Source organism: Peromyscus leucopus, chromosome 1 (genome assembly GCF_004664715.2).
Source record: "Peromyscus leucopus breed LL Stock chromosome 1, UCI_PerLeu_2.1, whole genome shotgun sequence".
Taxonomy (NCBI): Eukaryota; Metazoa; Chordata; class Mammalia; order Rodentia; family Cricetidae; genus Peromyscus; species Peromyscus leucopus.
The window spans coordinates 82,298,039-82,320,323 of NC_051063.1; the positions used below are offsets into that span (position 1 = coordinate 82,298,039).

At 45.3% G+C, this 22,285-nt stretch overlaps 1 protein-coding gene across 2 annotated transcripts in view; it reads right to left on the reverse strand.

Annotated features, from left to right (window-relative positions):
- Prkcb (protein kinase C beta) overlaps nucleotides 1–22,285 on the reverse strand; it is a 333,907-nt gene that overhangs the window by 189,331 nt on the left and 122,291 nt on the right. For both annotated transcript variants that reach the window (XM_028867864.1, XM_028867863.2), the window contains exon 3: nucleotides 5,768–5,850. In XM_028867864.1, the coding sequence (XP_028723697.1) occupies nucleotides 5,768–5,850 (83 nt within the window). The remainder of the gene's footprint in view (nucleotides 1–5,767; nucleotides 5,851–22,285) is intronic.

Here is a 22,285-nt window from a genome sequence, read left to right on the forward strand (position 1 = left end):
AAAAACCAAAAATAAATAAATAATAAATCTTGTATAAGAATTAAAATAAAAATGAATTTTGAAAATCTGTAATGTTAGGAAAAGAAGAAGAAAGAGGCCTAAGGAAGAGTAGACGTCATTGATAAACTCTGCCGTGTTCTGAGGCCTTCCAACGGTGAGTGCTGAGAAAGCCATTGAATGGTTGCATCAGTAACTAGGTTCATTAGGACAGAGGTTGGCTCAGTATATCACAGCATGACTCCATCTATAGAGCAATGGCACACAAGTATAAAGCTGTAATGATGACCAGACTATACCCCAGCTCAGGTGGTGCTTGGAATAGCAAAGAACACAGAAAGGAGCCTTGAACAGTCTTTTCCCTAGACAAAAGCATGCATTTCTGCTTCATAAGCTGCACACTTGGTCCTTCAAGGTCACACAGGAGGGGAGGGCACCCTTCTAGATCTGCAGAGTGCCAGAAGCACCAAAGACAGCCTGTCCAGGTGGACAAGCAGGTGTGCCCTGGTCTTTAATCATGTCTCCAACCACAGGCAGAAAAAAAGGTCAATGAACCGAGTCAAGCCGGTTCAGGAGTCTGGACCAATTCATCATTCTTGCTGCCAACAGACCTTCTTGGAATAGCATCCAGAGAGAGACAGTCATCGCAAGAAGGCTGCCAAATCCTATGCATGGGGACTATGGGGGGCACTGTCTGCTGTCCCCATGCCTAAAGCAGGGAATGGCTGCATTCCCCCATTCATACAGAGAAGGGTTGCTCTTTACGCTACCTATGAAGCCTTCACACTCCTAGGAAAGACTGCCAGATGGTCAACAGAAAGCCTGTTCATTCTCTGGACTTGCTTGGTCTGTTCTTGCTACCCACCCACATGCACTGAAGTAGTCATAGTCATCATCATCATTATTGCCATCATCATCACCATCACCATCACCATCATCATCACCATCATCATCATCATCATCATCTATATAATGCCTGTACCAAACACTGCATTAGGAGTTTTCATAGATAATCAAACATTTGACATTCATAACAATGCTGTAAGGCAGGGGCTATCCTTTTATCCATTTTTCAGCTGAAAAATTTAAAAGGTTTAAAATAACTATCCCAAGGTTACACAGGTTTATGTCTAAGAGGACTGAATCTATAGTCTGTAGTTTAAACCCGTGAACAATACTGATTTTCTAGGGTGCCTCTAAGAGGCCATCTATCTGCACTCTTTTTTGTTTGTTTGTTTGTTGTTTTTTTGTTTTTTGAGACAGTGTTTCTCTGTGTAGTTCTGGTGCCTGTCCTAGATCTCTCTCTCTGTAGACCAGGCTGGCCTCGAACTCACAGAGATCGGCCTGGTTCTGCCTCCTGAGTCCTGGGATTAAAGGCGTGCACCACCACCACCACCACCACCACCCAGCTCTATCCCCATTCTTTAACCATGGAATTAGCATACAAACTCTCATCTCTGGGAATAAGTACATGTATTAGGGAAACAGAGCCCAGAGGAAAGATGTAGCTATAGATATATAGATTGGTTATGTGAATCAGCTCACATGATGATGGAGGCTGAGAAATCTCATGTCTGCCATCTGCAAACAGGAGAATTAAGAGGCTCAGTAGTACATTTCCACCAAAGCCAAGTCCAAAGGCAAGAGAAGCAGAAGAGTCATGGTATTCATCCTGGACCATCCTGAAGACCTCAGACCTGAGAGCATTGCTATTGAGGGGCAGAAAAAATGTAGATGCCCTAGTTCAAACAGAGAGTGAATTCACCTTTTGCCTGCCTTTTCTTCTGCCTGGGTCTTCAACAGACAATGCTATCCACCTGTACAGATGAGGGCAATGCTTCTTACTCAGTCTACTGATTTGAACACTAAGCTCTCTGGAAACCCCCTCAAAGACCCACCTAGAAATTGTTTTTACCAGCTTTTGGAGCATCTCTTAACCCAGGCAAGCTGCTACTTGAAAAATCAACCATTGTAAGTCCATCCTTTCTGAACTTGGTATCTGCCTCTTTGGATTATACTTTATTTCAGAATAAAAAACAACGAAGTCATAATTCCACTTGACGATACCATTAGATCTGAATTAACCACAAGCACACTACTCTCTTCCCTCGGGAATGAGGTAAGGTCGCTGAGTGCTGATGACTCTTCTCTTGACACTCTGTACTTAAATACTAAAATGTAAAATGAACAACTTAAGTACCGACATGAAGTCAACACATCTAATCTTACATGACAAAAGACTAAGAGGAGAAAGAAATCAGATACTTGTTTAATACAGGTGCATACATCCACAAATTTATTCATAACAAAATACACATGAGAGCTACAGTCTTCATTTCTACAACTGGTTGCAAAGTTATAGGTGCCTGTAACTTGCTTGTAACTCTCCTCTACTCACTCTATGTTCCTTCTGCTGTCAATCAAGCACCTCAGTTGGTGGTGGTTCTTTGCCTGACAGAGTGATCTAAACCTCCATCCTTAAAGGGCCTGGGCCATGTAATCCTGCCTGGGTTGGGTTACTAGAGTTTTCTATAGACCTTAACCACAAGTCATGGTGGTGTCGGAGAGAAGCCCTGTGTTCCAGGCACAGGTTTCCTTTCCCCACCACATTAGGAGAGACCCCATTCTTTACCCAGCAAGTTCCATTACTCCTGTCAGAGGCATAAGAAGCTAAAAGTAGAGCCATTAGTGTTTGTCTGGTGGAAGAATTTCTCCCAGAAGAGCCAAAGTGTCCAGGCCATCTGAGGACAGCATCTTGGAGAGAGGAACCCACATGTCTCCAGATGGGTCACCAGGAGTAATTGTGAATGGTACCACTCTAACTGCCACCACTTGATGCCAGGATCTTGGCCATCAGGGGAACAGCAAAATCCAGTGCTAATTTTGAGGATCCTTACAGCCATCTGGGGAACCTTGCCTCAATTTCAGAAACCCTAAAGTCACTTTGGAAAACTCACCCCTGAATTTTTATTTGTCTACAAACATTCTTGGCACAAAACTTCCTGTTTGAGTCTGTTAGGGCTACCAAACCAAAATAGGTGACTTTTAAATCACAAAACTATTTCCCATGGTTTTAGAAGCCAAGAGGTTCAAGATCAAGGGAATGGCAGACCAGGTGTCTGGTGAGAGCCCATTTCTGTTTACTTTGCTCTTGCCTTGGTGTGGTGGTTTGAAAGAAAATGGCCCCAAAGGGAGTGCCACCATGAGGAGGTGTGGCCTTGTTGGAGGAAATGTGTCACTGTGGAGATGGACTTTGAGGTCCCATATGCTCAAGCCATGCCCCATGCTCAGTTCTCTTCCTGTTGCCTGCAGGTCAAGATGTAGGACACTCAGCTCCTTCTCCAGCACCGTGTCTGCCTGCACACCACCATGTCCCACCATGATGATAATGGACTGAACCTCTGAAAATGGAAGGCACCTCAATTATATGTTTTTCCTTTCTAAGAGTTGCTGTGGACATGGTGTCTCTTCACAGCAACTGGAACCCTAACTAAGACGCTTGGTGTACCTCATATTGTGGAGGGGATGAGACGTTTCTCGGGTCCTTTTTCTAAAGGTGTGGATGCCATCCATTCAGGAAGGCTCCCCCCGCCCCCATTCTTGACCAGATCACTTCCTAAAAGTCTTGCTTCTAATACCATCATTTGGGGGTTAGAATGTCAACATGAACTTGAAGAAAGACAAAACATTCAGACCATCACAGCACATGAACAGAGCTTGCCTATCGGCATACATAGCCCATCCTTCTGGCCACTGTGATCTATGGTTGCTGGAGTTGCTGGAAAAGAACCACAGCCATTATGTTCTCATAGGAGGAAAATCTTCCTAAAAATGAATCAAACACAGGAATGCTGTGATCCAAGACATGAAGAAGGAGGCTCCCAAGAATTTCACCGAAACAGCTTGACTTATGATGCCAGGTCTACCCTTGGGTGTTTCGATATCAGAAGCCAAAAGCTTTCCCTTTCATATAATCTCATATAAATGAATGTTCTGTCTCAGACCTGGAAGAACTTTGGAAGGTTCCCATTCCTTGGAGTTCTCAACCTCAAGCATCACATTTCCCAAGCCAAGTATCAGCAACACAAACTCTAGACTGGACTGGTCTTGTTGTTATGGCAACAGACATCATCTGAACCCTCACTACACCCCACTCCTGAACTGCAGCAAAATGCTAAGTGGATGACCACTGGCCGAAGAGTAGCAGAGGTCAAAGAAATTCAGTGACAGAAGGCTGCCCCTCTTTATTTGGGGCAAGCTGAGGTCAGCCACCAATTATTTTTTGTTTTGTTTTGTTTTCCAAGACAAGGTTTCTCTGTGTAACCCTGACTGACCTGGAATTTGCTGTGCACACCAGGCTGGCCTCAAATGCAGATCTGCCTGCCTCTGCCTCCTGAGTGCTGGACTAAATATGTACACCACCACAACCAGCAGAGTCAGCCATCAATTCTAAGTGGGAAACAAAGCTGGTGTGGGAGACAAAGACAAATTAGAAAAATTCCAGGATAAACAAAGCAGAAATAAAGTACAAGAGCTAGCTGGCTCCTGGGCAGTGCAAGACTGCACAGTACAAAGCCCTATCAATTAGGGCATCTGGGCTGCATGCCACAAACAACAAACTTCTTACCTCACCTGTCAGGCTGCAGGGTAAGGAGACTCAGAGTGATTCCCTCCTTTAGCATCATCAAGGAAGCAGGTTTCTTTAGCCCTTCGGAGGCACCATGCTCAAAATATCTCTTTTATTAGCCCCCAAAGCCTGCCACAACTCTAAGCATTACACACACACACACACACACACACACACACACACACACACACACACACACACAATGTCCTAGAGAGCAAAAGAAGAGATGAGGGATATATTTCTCTTACAAGAAAGGATTTTTCCCTAGAAGCCCTTCCCCATGCCCCTCAGGTTGTGTGTGTTCATTTATCAGCAACCAGACAGCCTAAAAAAAAAAAACAAGTATCAGGCATTTTCACCATCTAGCATAGTGGTGGCCTCTGGGAGAAGGAAGGAAGAAAGTCAGGGCTAAGAATGCCTGTTGTGTAGAGAACCAACAAATACCCCAGGCTTCAGACAAGCTTACACCGAAACTCTCAGGTCTACCCTCACATCACTCAGCTTGTCAGTGACATAATATTGTCTTTAAGTCGCTTTGTCTTTATTTAACCTAAATAATTTTTCTTAGATGTAAATTTTTATATCCATACCAGAAGTATGAAACTATCACTAAATAGGTTTTCTCAATTCATACTGAAACATATAGTGATTAAATGAAAAAAAATACTCATCACCTACAAGCATCTCCTGCCCCGCTAGCAACAGTCACACCTTGGTTACTTGTTTGTTTTTGCTTTTTTGAAACAGGATGCCACAGTGTAGCCCAGGCTGACCTGTCACTCACAACCCTCAGCTTTCTGGGGGTGGGGTTATAGTGTGTTCTACTGCACCCAGCTAATACTTTGGGATGAGTAGTCGCAGGATCAATCCCCATTCTTCTGATGCGTGGACCCCGATAGTAAGACCTCCCAACAAAGGACTAGAAAATGTATCGAAAAGCTGCCTCCTTATGGGAGCACTAGTGAGTAAGTAATGCCCATCGATCTCCAGGCCCCCGTGTCCAGGTAGTCACTAGCCAGGATCACAGTGGAGACCTACCCATTTCCCTGCCCAGCAACACTCCCTCTCCACTTGCCTCGACTGAGAGCAAACCTATTAAAGTGACTGCACACCAGGAAGGGTTGGCTGCTACTGGGTACTCACGTCAGAGGCTGGGCCCTTGTCCGCACCGGGGCAGGAGAATGTGACGAATTCATGGCAGCGCTTGTGCACAACAAAGCAGCAGACTGCAAAAGAGAGGACGGGAGTGGGGGGGGGGGGAGGGAGGGAGAGAAACCGGAGGAGAGGGAGAAGAAGCCATTAGTTTGCTCCATGTGAAGACATCATGCAAAAATAACATCAGCTTCTACCTCATGTCCTCTGTTGGGTACACTGATGGGACATCCCGTGCAGGCATTGGATGTCTAAGTTAAGTAGGGGCTTAGGGGACAGCTTGGTGAGTAAAGGACTTGGTGCACAGTTGTGAAGAGTGGTGCCTGATCCCCAGACCCCACTGGGCATGCAGTGGCTCCCTGTAATCCTAGCAGCCCTCAGGAGGCCGAGATGGGCATCCTCATTGTCACTATCCAGCTGGACTAGCTAGAACTGGCTAGTTCCAAGTTGAGAGAAGCCCTGCCTCAATAAAGAAAGTAGAGAGCAGTTGAGGAACACATCATATGCCAACTTTGGGCCTCCACAATGCACACACACACACACACACACACACACACACACCACAAATGCATGTATGCATGCATGCATGCACTCACCTCTACTGCCCCCACTTGCACTCACACACATGTGAGCACACATACACACACATACACACCACACACACTTGCATACACATTAAAAATTAACATAACTAGTGTGCTAAGAATCACATATACCCCAAAGTTACAGCCCCTTAAAGATCATTTCGAGTGCCTGGTCCTTTATTGGTTTGGAAATAGGGTGCTGTTTTTTTTAGATCAAGTACCAGATGAAGCAGTTGGCTGATATTTAGGTCCATAATACATCAGAAACATGTGTCTTTCAGCGTTAGACTCCTACCTGGAGGGATGATTAGAACAGGAAGCGTGTGTGGAGGAACAGTGAGCAAGAATGGCAGAGGCGCGTTCCTCTCACCAGATCAATGTCAAGTCAGTGTGGGCGGAGAAGAAACAGGCTCCAGGCTGGGGGTGGAGCTCAGTGGAATGCCTAGCAAGTGGGAAACTCTGGGATGAAGAGGAGGAGGGGGCAGCCTGGGGAGGAAGGAGGAAGATAAAAGGGAGGGCAAGAGGAAGGGGAAGAGGAGAGGGAGAGGCTGAGAGGAACGAGGAGGAGGAGGGGGAGGGGAGGAGGAGGAGGGACCCGAGGGTGACAGAAAGCAGAGGGGAGGTGGGAGAAAGAGGAGAGAAAGAAGAGGAGGGAGGACAGTGAGGTGGCCATGCTGCTTGTAGTTTTTAACCAGAAACAAATAATCGTACATTTGAAACCATGAGAGTTCGATGCATCTGTGGTACGGCTTCGCTGTCTTGGGGCTCCAGGGGTTTGAGGAAGGGGTGGTGAGTATATACATCATAAAATGGACAGTTTTCAGTTTTGTTTCTCAAATCTTTTATATCCTCTAGACTCCTGGGCTCCTACAGGATGGACCCCGTTAGGGACCAACTCAGAGCTTTTGTAAAGCACGTAGTCAACAAACAGAGCAGAAAAGTTCTAGCTACTCCGAGAGCTGTGATTATGCAGCCCATCAGCAGCAGGTGCAGTGCAGTGTCTGTGAACATTTGTCCAGGGATAGTCTTAAAGGTTCGACTACAAATTCACAGACAGTACAAACGCCAGGAATGTGTTAGATGATGTTGCCGGGAAGGAGTCACTACCTCCTCTTTCAAGTCCCCAGAACATGGGCAGCTGCACAAAAAAACCAATATGGAGTCTCCAACACGTAAGAAACAAGGAAAGAAAAAGAGAGAAAATAAGAGAAACTTACATCCAAAGAAATATAAGAAACATCTTGACTAAAGGCATTATGCATATGTCATTTGAATCCTAATTTGAATAAGACAGCAATATTAAAAATCCACTGAGACAATCAGGAAAACAGATCTATTCACTTGGATTTTATGATACTAGGCAATTATTCTTATTGATATTAGAGAACAAATACCTTTGGTATGGTAGTGGCATGGCGGTTATTTTAACGGCATCTGTCTTTGAAAACTGCATCTTAAAAGCTTTATGGATAAAATAATTCAACTCAAAGTAATCCGGTGTGCTCAGGGGGGCGATAGATTGAAAAAAAAAGAAAATAAGAAAGAAAGAAACTTGATCATTATGACTCATCATTAAACCTTCCTGGTAGACATTACGAGGATTTAATGGCAATCTGGCTTCTTTTATATATGCTTGATTCTTCCATAAAATAAAATTTTAGGATGGAGACAGAAACCAACAGAGAGAGGCTAAGTTACAAAACACCAGGATGAGAGGAATGGCCGCGCCGAATGCGCCGCAGCCTCTGTTCCTCAGGAGAGTGTGCGAAATGCTGATGGCTGCATGTACGGCTAATTTAAGCGTGTGAACAATTAAGATGGGGATGGCTGGCAAGACGCTGGGTGGATACGAGCACCTGCTTGGTGGGCCTGACGATTTCAGCTTACTCCCAGCAACCCACAGTAGGAGAGAACTAAGTCCTGAATTCTGTCCTCTGACCTGCACACAAATGCTGTGCCGCGCGCGCGCGCGCGCGCGCGCGCGCGCACACACACACACACAGCACAACAATACATTTGTTTAAGAATTAAGATTGGGGGTGCCTCTCAATAGCCTAGCATGTGTAAGGCCCAAACACTGCGAATATTAACAATAACAAAAATGAACAATGAAGGATAAAATAAGATCAAAAATGCCATGTACAGCTTTCCAAGCAGTGTAAGGAAAAGTGTAAAGAAAGTATTCTGAGTTTTCTTGGACAAACAGTCAATTGGGGACTCTCTCCATTCCCCAAATCATGCATGTGAAGATGTTTAAAAACATGCATTTGGTGCCATTTCGACTTTAAGCTCTTTAATCCATCTGTAATTTTTTTTGAAATCCAGTGGGCATTGGGAATCTAACCCCACCATAGGTACCCAGTTGTCCCAGCAGCCTGGATTGAATAACTCTGTCCTTCTGCATGGATTGCCAAAGGCAAGTTTATTAAGTGTTCAATAATTATATATGCTGAGCTTTTCCTCAGGCCTTCGGCTTTGTCCACTGATCTGACATGAAGTATGGCAATGGAGGGGGCGGGGGTAATTACAGCAGCTTTATGACATGTGCCCAGCACCGTGGGCCCGTCCTCGTTATCCTCATTTTCAGTGTTTCCCTAGCTACTGCTGCGGGTTTATTCTTCCAAGTGAACTTCAGAAGCAGTTTATCAAGGTTTTTAAAATACCAAGGGGAATTGTATTGGAACCACAGTAAGTTAATCCCTATCCTCCAAAAATAAAATAAAACAAAATAATTGGGACTTTCATAGAACTGACCTTACATTTTTAAAATTAAAATTCAAGATAATTGACACTTTTACAAAAGCAAGTCACTCTTCTGGGAATTGATTGCTTCCTTGTTAAAGAGAAGTCTTGTTTCATATCTCCCAGAGAGCCTCTAATTTTCTCCATATTGTCCCTACACAGTTCTTACAGTGGACCATCTGAGGGATCCGGTTTTAATGTGCATCTTTCATTGTGTCTTCCAACTGTTTGCTGTTTACATGTAGAAGAGTAATGCAATCCCAGTGTGCAGATTTGGGAGCCTTTTTAAAACTCATAATCATTGGTTTGGGGTTTTAGTTGCCTTCAGAATCCTAACTAGAAAGCTGTGTTATTCTTCCTTTCTCCTTTCTCACATATATGCCCCTTCCCCCTCTTTATCATATTTCTGCATCTAGAACTTTCGGTACACCAGGAAATAAAGTGCTGATAGCTATCCTTTCCAGCCAGCATCACCTTTCTCTCCCTTTCTCCTTCTAGGAGTTCCTCACAACCACCAAAGATGCTTTTCATGACTCCTCGGAATGACTTTGAGTTTGTGTTTTTCTTGGAAATTGCCCATGTGTTTACAGTGTAGCATCTGACTCTGGTGTGACATTGATCCTATCAGTCTCTCCTCAAGTCATATTGTTATGGGGACTCTTATATTTTCCCCACAGACTAACCTTTGTTGTCCATTATTTTATATTTTTAATGTATTTCTTTTTGGTGCCAGGGGTGGAACACAGGGCCACTTGCATGCTAGAAAACTACTGTACATTGAACTATGTATCTATCTATCTGTTTTATGTGTTCGTGTGTGTGTGTGTGTGTGTGTGTGTGTGTGTGTGTGTGTGTGTGTGTGTATGTGTGTGTGTGTGTGTGTTGTGCATATGCAAACAGACTTGTGGAGAGCAGTCAGTGTTGAATATCTTTCTCAGTAGCTCTCCACCTTAGTTAGTTAGTTGGTCAGTCAGTAATTTTTAAGACAGAGTCTCTCACTGAACCTACTAGCTCACTGATTCTGCTAGACTAGAGGCTACCACACTCCAGGGATCCACCTGTCTCTGCACCCAGGTGCTGGGGTGACAGATGTCAGCCACTGTGCCTGGCTTTCACATGGGTGCTGGTGATCTGAACTCAAGTCCTCATGCTGATGCAGCAACAGTTTACCAACTGAACCATCTCCCTAACCCTTTTCTATTTTGAGACAGGTTTTCACTAAGTTGCCTGGTCAGGCCTTCCTGCCTTAATGTCCCAAGTGGCTGGGGTTATAGGCCTGTACTACCAGGCTGAGTGTTTTCTGTTAGTGTCCTGCCATCAGAAAATGTCATGGGTTTGGTGGTCTGTTCTGCCAGGATTTTCTCCAACACTGCCTCTGCTTTCCTGATGATGGTGTATCTGTGCTACTTACTAGTTAGGCACAGGAATTCTGGACCCCTGTTGCTAGGTTCTGGGGGGTGCCTCTGCAATTTGAAACTAGAGTATTCAGGTACATTATCTGGTCTCCCTGCGCTTCTGTCTCCTCTCTGAAATATGACAGTGAGAAAAGCAGTTCCCATATCATGGTGGTGTTGTTCACCCTCAAAACTATGCCATCGATACCTCAAATAACCACCAGACACCAGCTCCCATGCACGCCTCCCAAAGCTGCTTGAATGGACGATTCGGTGAATTTTTTCCCCATTCTTCTTCATTAAAAATTGAAAGATTTTTCAGGCTCAAACTCTTAAGTACAGTTTTGGCTGTATTTATGTTTTACATTTAGTGTCATTATTAAGTTTCTAAACGGTCTATCATTATGGCCTGAATTTCTTCCTTGACCCAGAATGAATTAGGAAAGTTTCTTCCCCCATTTTAAAGCAGTCATTTTATTCTAGAGCAGTAGTTCTCAACCTTCCTAGTGCCATGACCCTTGAATACAGTTCCTCATGTTGTGGTGACCACAACCATAACGTTATTTTTGTTGCTACTTCATAACTGTAATTTTGCTACCATTATGAAATGTAATGTAAATCTCTGTGTTTTCTGATGGTCTTAAATGACCCCTGTGAAAGGGTTGCTTGACCCCAGGGGGGTCACAACCCACAGGTTGAGAATTCCTATTCTAGACCTTTCTTCAAAACCTCCAAAGCGTAAGTCAAGAACTTCTTCATCCTTGTCTGTTCTGTCAGGGCACCAGGAATCAACAGCACATCATCCTGGACTTTCCTAGTGTCTGCCACAGTTCCTAGTAGTCACACATAACCGATAGTCAGGAAATAAATGTCTGGTGCATGAAGGAACAAAAGAATGAGCCTCGGGAAGAGAAGAAAGTGTAACTACATCATGGTAGAGGTGGCTCCTGAATGGTTCTTCCACATTCCACCACGGTAAGGTCTCCAATTAGCACAAAAATATAGAATCCAGCCCTATGCAGAGGAGGAGGAGGGACTTCAATGGGCCAGTCACTCTCCCCAGCAGCTGGAGACAGATTTTGGGAGCTGAAGAGCTGTGGTGCAGGTAACTCCTTTAAGTGGTTTTGTTTCCGCAAAATTGTGCAAATCAAATTCCCCATTAACTAAAACGCGCTTTTAAAGAGGACTAACTAGGGCTGCCTATTTTAAGAAACAAACTAAATCCCTTTGTGATACAAATAAACACCCCCTCATTTCTGTTTGGCAAATTCAGGGGCCGACTTGCTTTTCTTAAAGAGGAGGTATTTACATACAGAGCTGCTGAATGTGCCAGGTCCCACTTCCACACAGGTAGCTGGAGGAAGCCAAGACTCCCTACATGCTTCATGGTGTGTTTAATTACTCCTTGCTCTCAGGGATGGGAAAGCCTGCAGCCTGGCACCCTCGGAACCCAGTCTAGAGACCTGTGTAGATTACTGGTGAGGTCCCAAACACGAATGCCTCTGGTCCAGGTGAGGGATAGGGATGCCTGGCGGGGGGGGGGGGGGGGGGGGGGCCCGCGGGGTGTAGAAAGTGGCCTGTGTAAGGCGTCTTGCAACTCACCCTCAGTGAGGAGTGAGAAAGAGTCTCAAGCTCCATCCATTCCACACCTCCCTTGTACATGAAAGGCCCTCGGAACCGTGAATGTTGCCTTACCGGGAAAAATGGCCTTTGCAGATGTGATTAAGCTAAGGACCCCGCAAAGGGGAACGACGCTGACTTACTGAAGTGGACTCAACGGAACCACAAGAGTCCTTCTAAGAGGGAGGCGCAAGGGCCAGTCTGAGGATGAGCTATGATGGTGGAAGCAGAGGTTGGTGTCATGTTCTTGCTAGAAGGAACATGATCGAGGAATGTGGGTGGTCCACGGCAGTTGGAAAAGGCAAGGAACAGAATGTCCCCTCCAGTCTCCCAGGAGGAAAGCAGCCAGCTGACACCTTGACTTTAGTCCTAACAGATCCATTTTTAGACTTTCGGTCTCCAGAGCTGTACGACACTAACTTCATGCCATTTTAGGTGCCTGTATGTCTTTGAATTTGTTACAGTGGCTTTAGGAAACTAATACACTAGCTAAGGATCAAAAACACATGATTGATGCTATAAGCACCAGTCGGCTAAAGCAGAGATGCTTCCAAGAGACCTCCATGGGGTAACTGTCGAGACTGCAATCTGCTCCCCTCCCAAATGTTCAGTTTTAACCACCACAATACATTCATTATACTTTGAACAGGTGGGTACAGGGGGTTCCAGTTATATTTTTTGTTTTGACCTTGACCTTCCTCTTCCACCCAATTCTCACTGGGTTAGTGGTATAAAATTAGCATCCGTGGATGTCCATCCTTGCTGTAAAATTCCTATCAAGGTGAGGTAGAAATTCCAACAATAGTTGCAGTTAGCTGCGGCTAGTGAAGAGAGACCCTGATACTTTCCTAGGCTCTCACCTCTCTCAGGATGTCCCAAGTCTGCCAGTCCTCAAGCAGGGAGGTTACCATTGGCAGGGAATAGAATATGGCCCACATCTCAGGAACCAGGTGGATCTCAGCTTGAGCCTCCAATTGGCTGCCTATAAGCTGAAGGTTATAAATATGCTTTTTGTACCTCTCTGAGCCTCAATTCCCCTTTCCAAAATGGAAGTGATAATCATACCTGCTCATATAATACCATTAAGAAGCTCAAACAAGAACACGTGTTCCAGGAGCTTAGTGGAAAGGGGCATCTGGCTTGCAGCTGTCAGCACACAGGTTTTGCTCCACCTGAGGATCTTGATTTTGTCTGGGAAGGATTGCCCTTTCCTCCTAGATTAAAGATGAACCTTGGAGTCTAAGATGAAGTAATGTTCCTCCATCTCCAGGACTTAGATGGAACAGTCTGATCCATATTCACCTAGTGCCTGGCCTCACTGGCATTAAGAAGGACTTAAGAGCCAGATATGAGGGTAAATATCCCAGTGCCTGGAACAGGAGGATGTTGAGTTTGAGGCCAAGCTGGGCCACATAGCAAGATGTATGTCTGTCTGAGAGAGGAGAGAGAGAGAGAGAGAGAGAGAGAGAGAGAGAGAGAGAGAGAGAGCCTGATTTTCACAAAGCTGTCCGTGAAATCTGAGTTTGTGAAATCTATGACATAATCTGAACCTGGGCCCCATGGCAGCCCTGAGAGTAGGATCTTCATTCTATCCCCAGGGAGGCTGATAGTCACAGGTCATTTGCCTGAGGTCACTCAGCTAGTGGTTGGTGACACTTGTGTTGGAAACTTGTTCTGCCTCTCTCTAGGGCCCACAGGCCCCACTGGTATGATGCAGGCTTCTTTGTGCTTGCCATTCATCTCTCTGTTCCAGAAGAAACCCTCCCCCACTTTCCCCTCCCCCACTTTCCTCACCACCCACCCCACCACCACCATCCCATCCCCCCCACCCCCCCAGCCATTCAGTTGCTGGCTGAATCCCACTGATCCTTCCTTGGAAACATCTTTTACACCAGCTCCTCTTGCCCATTCCGCACTGGCTCCACCTCAGCTGCCCTCAGTAACTCAGAGATGGAGCTTTTGTAATAAAGCTTGGCTGGGCTCCCCAGAGGTTCATCAGCCTGCCTTGATATCTCATCTCTGTGAGCCAGTTTCCATAACCGTAGAGGAGATAGGACTGCAATGTCACGTAATTGTCAAGACATCTGAAGAGATGTCATGTGAGAATGTGCAGCAGCAGGGGACAGAATGGAAGAGAGACTCATTTACTTTCTTCCAGAATGGGGGTGGGGGCGTGGTTCAGAGTACAAGCTCTGTAGTCAGACTGCCTGGACCAAGTAAGTACCACAACTTATCAGCTTTGTGACCTTGAAGATGCTCGTTGACATTACTCTTTCTCAATAGCCTGGTGTGTGAAATATGGACAATAATTACACGTTTTAAAACAGGGTTGTTACGAGGATTCACTGAGTTCATCTTGACTCAGTGTGTGGACACAGTCACTACCTAATAAAAGTCAAGTATTGTCGGTAACATTCCCACACACTTCCTCCCACTCCACGCAGCCTATGTACTTGTAGAAAACTCACCCTCTGATGACCCAGCCTTGGTATCACTTTCCTGCTCTGACCATCCACTGGATGCCTACTGTCAAAATCTGTATCATCCAACATGGCAGCAACTAACCATAGGGAGGATATACAAACCTAAGGGAATTAAATAAAAATTGAAACTCTGTTCATCACTCTTGCTAGCTACGTTCCTAGTGCTTAACAGCTCGTGTGGTTAGAAGCTCTTGTATTTGGGCTAATACAGATGCAAAGTGCAGCTGTTACTGTCCAAGTCTTAGTGGATGGAACCAGCCAAGAATAAAGTACAAGTATTTAGCCAGGCTCCCATCCATAGTGTAACTCCTGTCCAGCTTAACTCTTTCCTACTCTCACTCTGTTGCCTTGCATCCTGACAATGACTACCGTGTTGTTACAGATTATATGTATTCCTTGTTATGTGTATTTGTTCCCTCAACATATCAGCACTGACAGCCTACCACATGCAGTCTACAGATGAAATAGAAGGCAGAAGAGCCTGCCCTTTAAGCAGCAGACTACAGGCCAGACTGGAACAGAAACAACACATTGTCCAAAGACAATTCACTCGCTATCCCAGGGAGGAGAGGGATGGTTTGCTCATCTTACTAACTTGATGCAGGAGTTGCAAGCTCAGATGTTTGCAAAGGCCAGATCTCCCGGCTAAATGAAGTCAGCCTGGGACATTGCCAGACTGGGCTGAACTGAAGGATATAGGTCTTTCCAAAGGACACTTGGCTGCAGAGAAGGGTGGCTCTGGGTTTGTGAATGCAGATGCCAGAGAGGATTTTGCTGAGCTTTATGAAAGCCATTCTAACGTATTTACATGTTGCCAGTTACAGACTCGGCCTTAACTGCTTAGGGCTGCCTCAAGCATCTCCACTCCACCAAAGGCATATATGTTGCTGGAGCTAACATAGCCCAAGCAAAGGACAGAAAGAAGACCATCTACGTCAGACGTGGCTGTAAGAGGAGTATCTGGATTGCATCAGTTCTTAAGTTTAAAAAGTATGAATGAATGGATGGATGATGAATGAGTCATTTGGTTACCTTCACACTCAGAAACCAAGCATCCTAGCTGAGTCAAGAGGATGCAGCTGAGGCTGTGGGCGATTGGATGCCGTGTGTGCATCTGTGGGGGCAGGAGGCTGCCCTCACACCGACAAGCCATGTAAGTTCAGAGGTCTTTCAGAGCCCTGTCTGGCAGGTTCTCCGTATGCAGTTAGTAGTGTTTCTTTGAAAAGAGTGCACCACACTTGTGGTTTAAAAATTCAAACACTGCCAATTCAGAATCACTTGTTTTGTGCCATTTCCGGAGGAAACTGTTCTTTCCAGCTCCTTATACAATCCTTAGATAAACCCTAGAACTTGTGGAAACATCCTCTGCATATGTGAGTCCATATGTAGGTCTATATGTGTACAATCCACCCTCCATATGCAAGGGTTCTATATCTGACAATTCCATCAGCCAACTATCAAAAATATTTGGGAGGAAAAACCTGCATTCATCCTGAACTTGTATAAACTTGTTTCCTACCGTTCTTCTCTAAGTAATGTACTACAACAACTACCTGCATAGGATTTCCATTGCATTAGGTATTAGAAGTAATCTAGAGATCGCTAACATATTTGGGAGGGTGAGGGTACATTACAAGCCAACACCAAGCCATTTTGCAAATGAGTCCTACCTGCATATTTGGGGGATTCAAGGACATACCTGAAATCAATTCTCAGTTATACCCAGGTTAAGTGTGTGTGGTCTAAGACATATTTGCATTTCCTCTTTCTTTTGTATCTGTATTCCTGACATTTTACCTGTAGGAAATCATTGCCTGGTTTTCAGCATGGCTTCACACTTGAATCACCTGGGGAGCTGTTGATAAAACTGCTCGGTCCCAATGATACTGATTTAGTGGAATTGGTTAGGAGGTGAGGGCAGGTGTTGGTACACTGAGGAAGCTCCCTGAGTGATTCAAAGGCACTTGGGGAGCTGAGCATCACGCCTCAGCTCGTGCCTGCACCACCTGCTTTTTCTCAAGTGAGCGCATCCGAGGGCCTGTTCCTCTCCACTGTGCAGACAACAGCCTCACTCTCTCTCCACAGCTGCACCTTCCCCCATCCTACCTTTTGGTTACCCAGTCACAGAAAGATTTCCTGAAAGGTCAAGGAGTACTTCCTTGGTAAGAAAGGAAGAAGAGAAAGCAAATTGTTTATCAAAGCCAAGCACTAAGGAGGGAAGCCAGAAGCAGGGGCAGTCACCCTGAGGTTGTCAATGACTGTAAGAAAGGAATGTTTTTCTTTATGGTGCTACCAAGTCTATAAAATGGAGCCTTTAATCCCAGAAGCAGGCGGATCTCAGTGAATTTGAGACCAGCCTGGTCTACAGAGTGAGTTCCAGGACAGCCAGGGCTGTTACACAGAGAAACCCTGCTCAAAAACAAACAAACAAACAAAAACAAAACAAAGAATGAGCCTCAGTAAGGCCCAGAAGAAAAGAGTCCAAAAGTAAGTAAAGGAAGGAAGGAAGGAAGGAAGGAAGGGAGGAAGGAAGGAAGGAAGGAAGGAAGGAAGGAAGGAAGGAAGGAAAGAGAGAAGAAAGAAAGAGTCCAGAATACCAGAACAAAAGAAAACTTTTCTCAACTCTGCTCTCTGCTTTTAAGAACTCTTGAGAAGCCAAGCCCTGGAGAGGAACAGGGGAACACTTGGAGGCTGTTCTTGACCTGTGTCCTCTCTTTCTTGCTCATGCTTGAAGACGGGGACAGGGCATCAGCATAGGGACAGGGCATCAGCATAGGATGCAACAACCTGAGAGGATCAGCAACATGCCTTCACTCTCAGATTATGAAAAATCAAATCAAAGTATGGTGAACATCTCATTTCTGTCTGGCCAGCATCCGTCCTCCACTCTTTCCTGATGAATCACTCCTCCCTGACCCACAGTTCGTGTGTGTGTGTGTGTGTGTGTGTGTGTGTGTGTGTGTGTGTTTTATCAAAGACTGTCTTCATCCTCTGGGTCCAAGAATGGATGTAGGACCTAGGTCACAATGTAGATTCAGGGATGAACAAGCCACTTAAGCCTCTGAGAATCAGCCAGAACTTTTCCTAGAATTATTGAGTATTTCCTAGTCAAGATGCTCAGCTGGTAAGGAAGATTATACTTATCTCTCATTTTTATTATCAAACTAACACACACACACACACACACACACACACACACACACACACACGCATGCACGTACCATTTCAGAGCTGAGAAAGTAGCTCAACCAGTAAACTACTTGTCATGCAACTATGAGGACCTGAGTTCAAGCCTCAGGACCCATGTAAAAATGCTGGGTGTGGTGGTGTGCACCTGTAATCCCAGCACTAGGAAAGCAGAGACAGAGATGCCTGAGGTTTGCTTGCCAGCCAGCTGATCCAGCTAAAGCAGAGAACTCTGGGCTCAGTGAGGACCCTGTCTCAAAAAATAAATTGGAGAAGGCCCAGAGAGATGACTCAGAGGTTAAGAGCACTTGTTGCTCTTGCAGAGGTCCTGGGTTCAGTTCCCAGCACCCACATGGCAGCTCACAATCATCTGTAACTCCAGTTCCAGGGGATCCGATGCCCTCTTCTGATCTTCATGGCCACACACACAGTGCACATACATACATGAAGGCAAAATGCTCACACAGACAAAATAAACCTATTTTTAAAAAATTAAACTGGAGAGTGACTGAAGAAAACACCTGATGTTGACCTCTGACCTCTATATACACATCACATACATGCACACATGTACTTTTGCACACACATCTACACACACACACACACACACACACACACACACACGTAAAAATATTTTCTAATGAAGCCCACAAAGAGACAATTAGGGGTCGGGGGTATCTGCTAACCACATATGATCACCTAGATCCAATCAGATATGAAGAGCTACACTTGTGTTATAGGCCAATAAGGTCCTTTTGTTCTAAAACAAGTTGTTGAGTTCTCTCTCTCTCTCTTTCTCTCCCTCTCCCTCTCTCTCTCTCTCTCTCTGTGTGTGTGTGTGTGTGTGTGTGTGTGTGTGTGTGTGTGTGTGCGTGCGCGCATACATGCATGCACAGGACTCTATCAACCAAAGGTGAGACACTGGAGGGCAAACAGGAGAGGCCCCTGTCTCCTCAGTACTTTGTGTTCCCATGAGTCAGCATTGCTACTGAGGAAATGGTTGTTACCAGCATTTGGTTCAGCCCATGATGAGGAGCCTGAGATACAGTGTCCTATCCTTCCCATAATTCTTCTGTCTGTCACATCCCTCGCTGAAGACACCTGCATACAGGAGTTTGCTTGGGTGAGAGGCAGTGTCAGGGGACTGGCGAAGGGACAGGTGCTCCGTACCCCGGAGTGCCTGCTATTGAGGCTTCTTTTCAACAAGTCCCTGTTGGACTGGCACTCCCACCCTCTACTGCCATCCACACCCTGCCCTCATCGGTGAAAGAAAAGGCACAGAGCCCCAAGGCCATGCCCTTTCTTGACAAGAAAATGAGTCACATCCATCAAGTTTTGTCTCCCGAGTTAGAAGGTTCAGAGCCAGGAGATAAATCCACAAAATCCCAACCCCTTTCTAAAAGCAGATGGAGAAAGCTTTATTGGTTTGCAGGTGAAACAGCAGCCCTGTGTGCAAGGGGGTGGCTAGGTCAATATTGCCAAGTAAATACCATCAAGAAAAAAATAAAAAATAAAACTGAACCAGTGACCAGGCCACAGAGACCACGGAGGGCTTCTGCTGGTTTTGCCTAACCAGCATGCACTCCTTCCTCTGTTAACCAGAATGATGATTTTCCCTTTGGGAAATCACCCTTCTCCCATTGTATGCAGTTCTTGTAAGGGTGTCCATCTACATACCCAGCTCTCCCCTTGCACACAACCCAACATCCCAACATTTAGTGAATCATGCTCTTTCTCTGAGATTTGATTTGGGGCTGAGAGACACAGAGGTGGAAACAGCTGGAGCTGATTCATCCCACTAACAGCACCATGCAAAAGGCCATGAGTCCATTCCTGTCGCCCACCTCCCCGGAGCTGTGCAGCCCCAGCCCTCCCCTGGTTGCTCGTCATTCCTTTAGGCAACTACGGTCCACTCACATTGCTTACAAATGATCAAAGAACCTGAACCAACGGGAAGACACCTGTTCTGTCCTCACGCTGATCCAAGCTTCCTTTCAAGGACATCTTCGAATCATGGTCTCCAAACTTAGTGTAAACTGCCCCAGCCAGGGCCTCCTCCTCTCTTACAGACACCGCTAACACTGAAACATTCTGACCGAACGGAAGTCAGCCTCCCTGGGAGGCCTGGTCCGGCTTCCGTGGCTCCTCTTCATCTCTCCTACCTCTTCCCCAGTGGATCCCCCCAGGGCTGTCTTTTAAGGGAAGGTCCTTCTGTGATCCTCTGAATTTCAGACTAAATATCAGCTCCTCGGGGAGTGCTCTCCAACTCACTAATCTACGTCTAACCTGCTTACTGTTTTATAATGCTTCCCTTTGACCCACGGTACTTTATTGTCTTCAAAATGAAGTGGGGATGAAGAATGATTACTCAGAGAGTCACTGGGATTAGATGTGACAACCAAACTGGCTAAGTTTACCATAGATATTAGCTACTGTTGTGGCTATTGTCATCGCCATCATCATCATCACCATCATCATCATCGCCACCATCATCATTATCGTCCTCCTCCTCCTCCTCCTCTCTTTCCCTTCCAGGCTATTGCCTCTATCAAAGCAGAAGAAGAATGTATGTTTTTGTCCCCACTGATGCTATGACACATAAGAGAAACTCAATTAATATTTAATTGGCTGTGAGGTTGAAGCCAGTAGCTATGAGCCATCCTCCTCCACCTCTCTGCCTGTGTTTCCTGTGGCGATGCTATGGGTTTTCATTTCTTCTTAATATATTCTGCTCCAAAACAAAATAAAGTCAGAGCAAATAGAGTTCTGCCATGGAAGACTGTCCGTTGGTTTTCTTTTGTACTTATTCCTTCCCTTTTTATTTAGATTAGCTGGTTTTTCCAAGTGTGATGCCAAGCACCTGAAATCCAGCGCTTGGGAGGAAGAGGCAGGAGGGTCCTCACAGGTTTGCTGGCAGCCTACACTACAGAGTGAGTTTCAAACCAGCCATGGGTTCAGAGTGAGACCCCATCCCTAAAAACAAACAAACAAACAAAAAACTAAACTAAAGAAATTAGGCGGTTTTGGTGCCGAATGGAGTTGGGAATAAGATGTCTTAGTTTGTTTTCTATGGCTGTGACCATGCTGAAGGCAACTCTGGGAGGAAAAAGTTTAGTTGGCTTATGCTGCCATTGAGGGAAGTCAAGGCAGGAGCACAAACAGAGCTGGAACTCTGAGGCAGGAGCTGAAGCAGAATCACAGAGGACTGCTACTCACTGGCTTCTTTCCCTGACTTACTCAGCCAACCCAGGACCAGCTGCCCAGGAATGGCACTGACCACAGTGGCCAGGGCCCTCCCACATCAGTCATTAATCAGGAAAACGCTCCGCAGACTTGCCTAAAAGCCCACCTGATGGAAGTGTTTCCTCAGTTGAGGTTGCCCCTTCCCAGACAATGCCTGCCTTGTGTCAATTTGGCAAAAATAAGACAACAACAAAAACCTAAGCAGGACAGTAAAAAGAAAAAAAGCATGAAAAGGGGAAATAGATGAAATGCTGATGGTGCTTTTTGTCTCTGGTTATGGCTTTCTTTACTGTTTTTATAATACTAAATATCCCCAATAGTTTAATCTTCGTGACATAGACGTTCATATGTGGAAAGATGCCACATTTTTAGACACAGACTCATGCCCTTTGGTACATTATGTTCATGTAAGTACCACTACACTGAGTCCCAGAGGGCTGGTATACCTCCCAGTGTCCGTAAGTCACATCTTCCCATGCCCAGCTCTTGGCAACCACAGTCTACTTTCCGCTACATCAACTAAGGGAGCCACATGGGGTGCTACATTTTACATCTGCCATCTTTCAGTCAGACTAATGTTTCTGAGGAGCAGATACTTCTCTGCATCAACAGCTAATTTTTATAGCTGAATAATATTCTGTTACATGGCTATTCTAAAGTCCATTTATACATTCATCACTCGACAGAAACGCTGGTTTTTTTTTTCCAATTTCTGCATATTTCCAAATTCTACATTATGAATGAAACTGCTGTGGACTCTCATTTGCACATCTGTGTGGGGGTGAGTAACTTCACTCCTTTGGGTAAGTCTTAGCAGTGGAACTCTGTGTCATAGATTAGGTCTATGTTTACCCTTATAAGAAAATGCCACTGTTTACCAAAGTTGTATTTTTAAAGTGTTATTTTTGCATTCGTGTGTGTGTGTGTGTGTGTGTGTGTGTGTGTGTGTGTGTGCTCACCCATGCATGAATTTGTAAAATCCAGGTCAGGTGTCTTCCCATACCAACCTTATTTTTTTAAGATGGGCTCTCTCACTGAACCTCACTGACTAGAGAATCCTGGGGATCTGCTTGTCTCCACCTCCTACTTGCCCCACCTCCCAGCCCTGGAATTATAGACTGTGTGCTAACACACTCAGACTTTACGTGCATGCTGGGGATCCAAACTCAGGTCCTGATGCTCAGACACTAAGTACATTGCTGGCTGAGCCATCGTCACCCCAGCCCCGAGTACGTTATCTTTTAATAAAGCCATTAT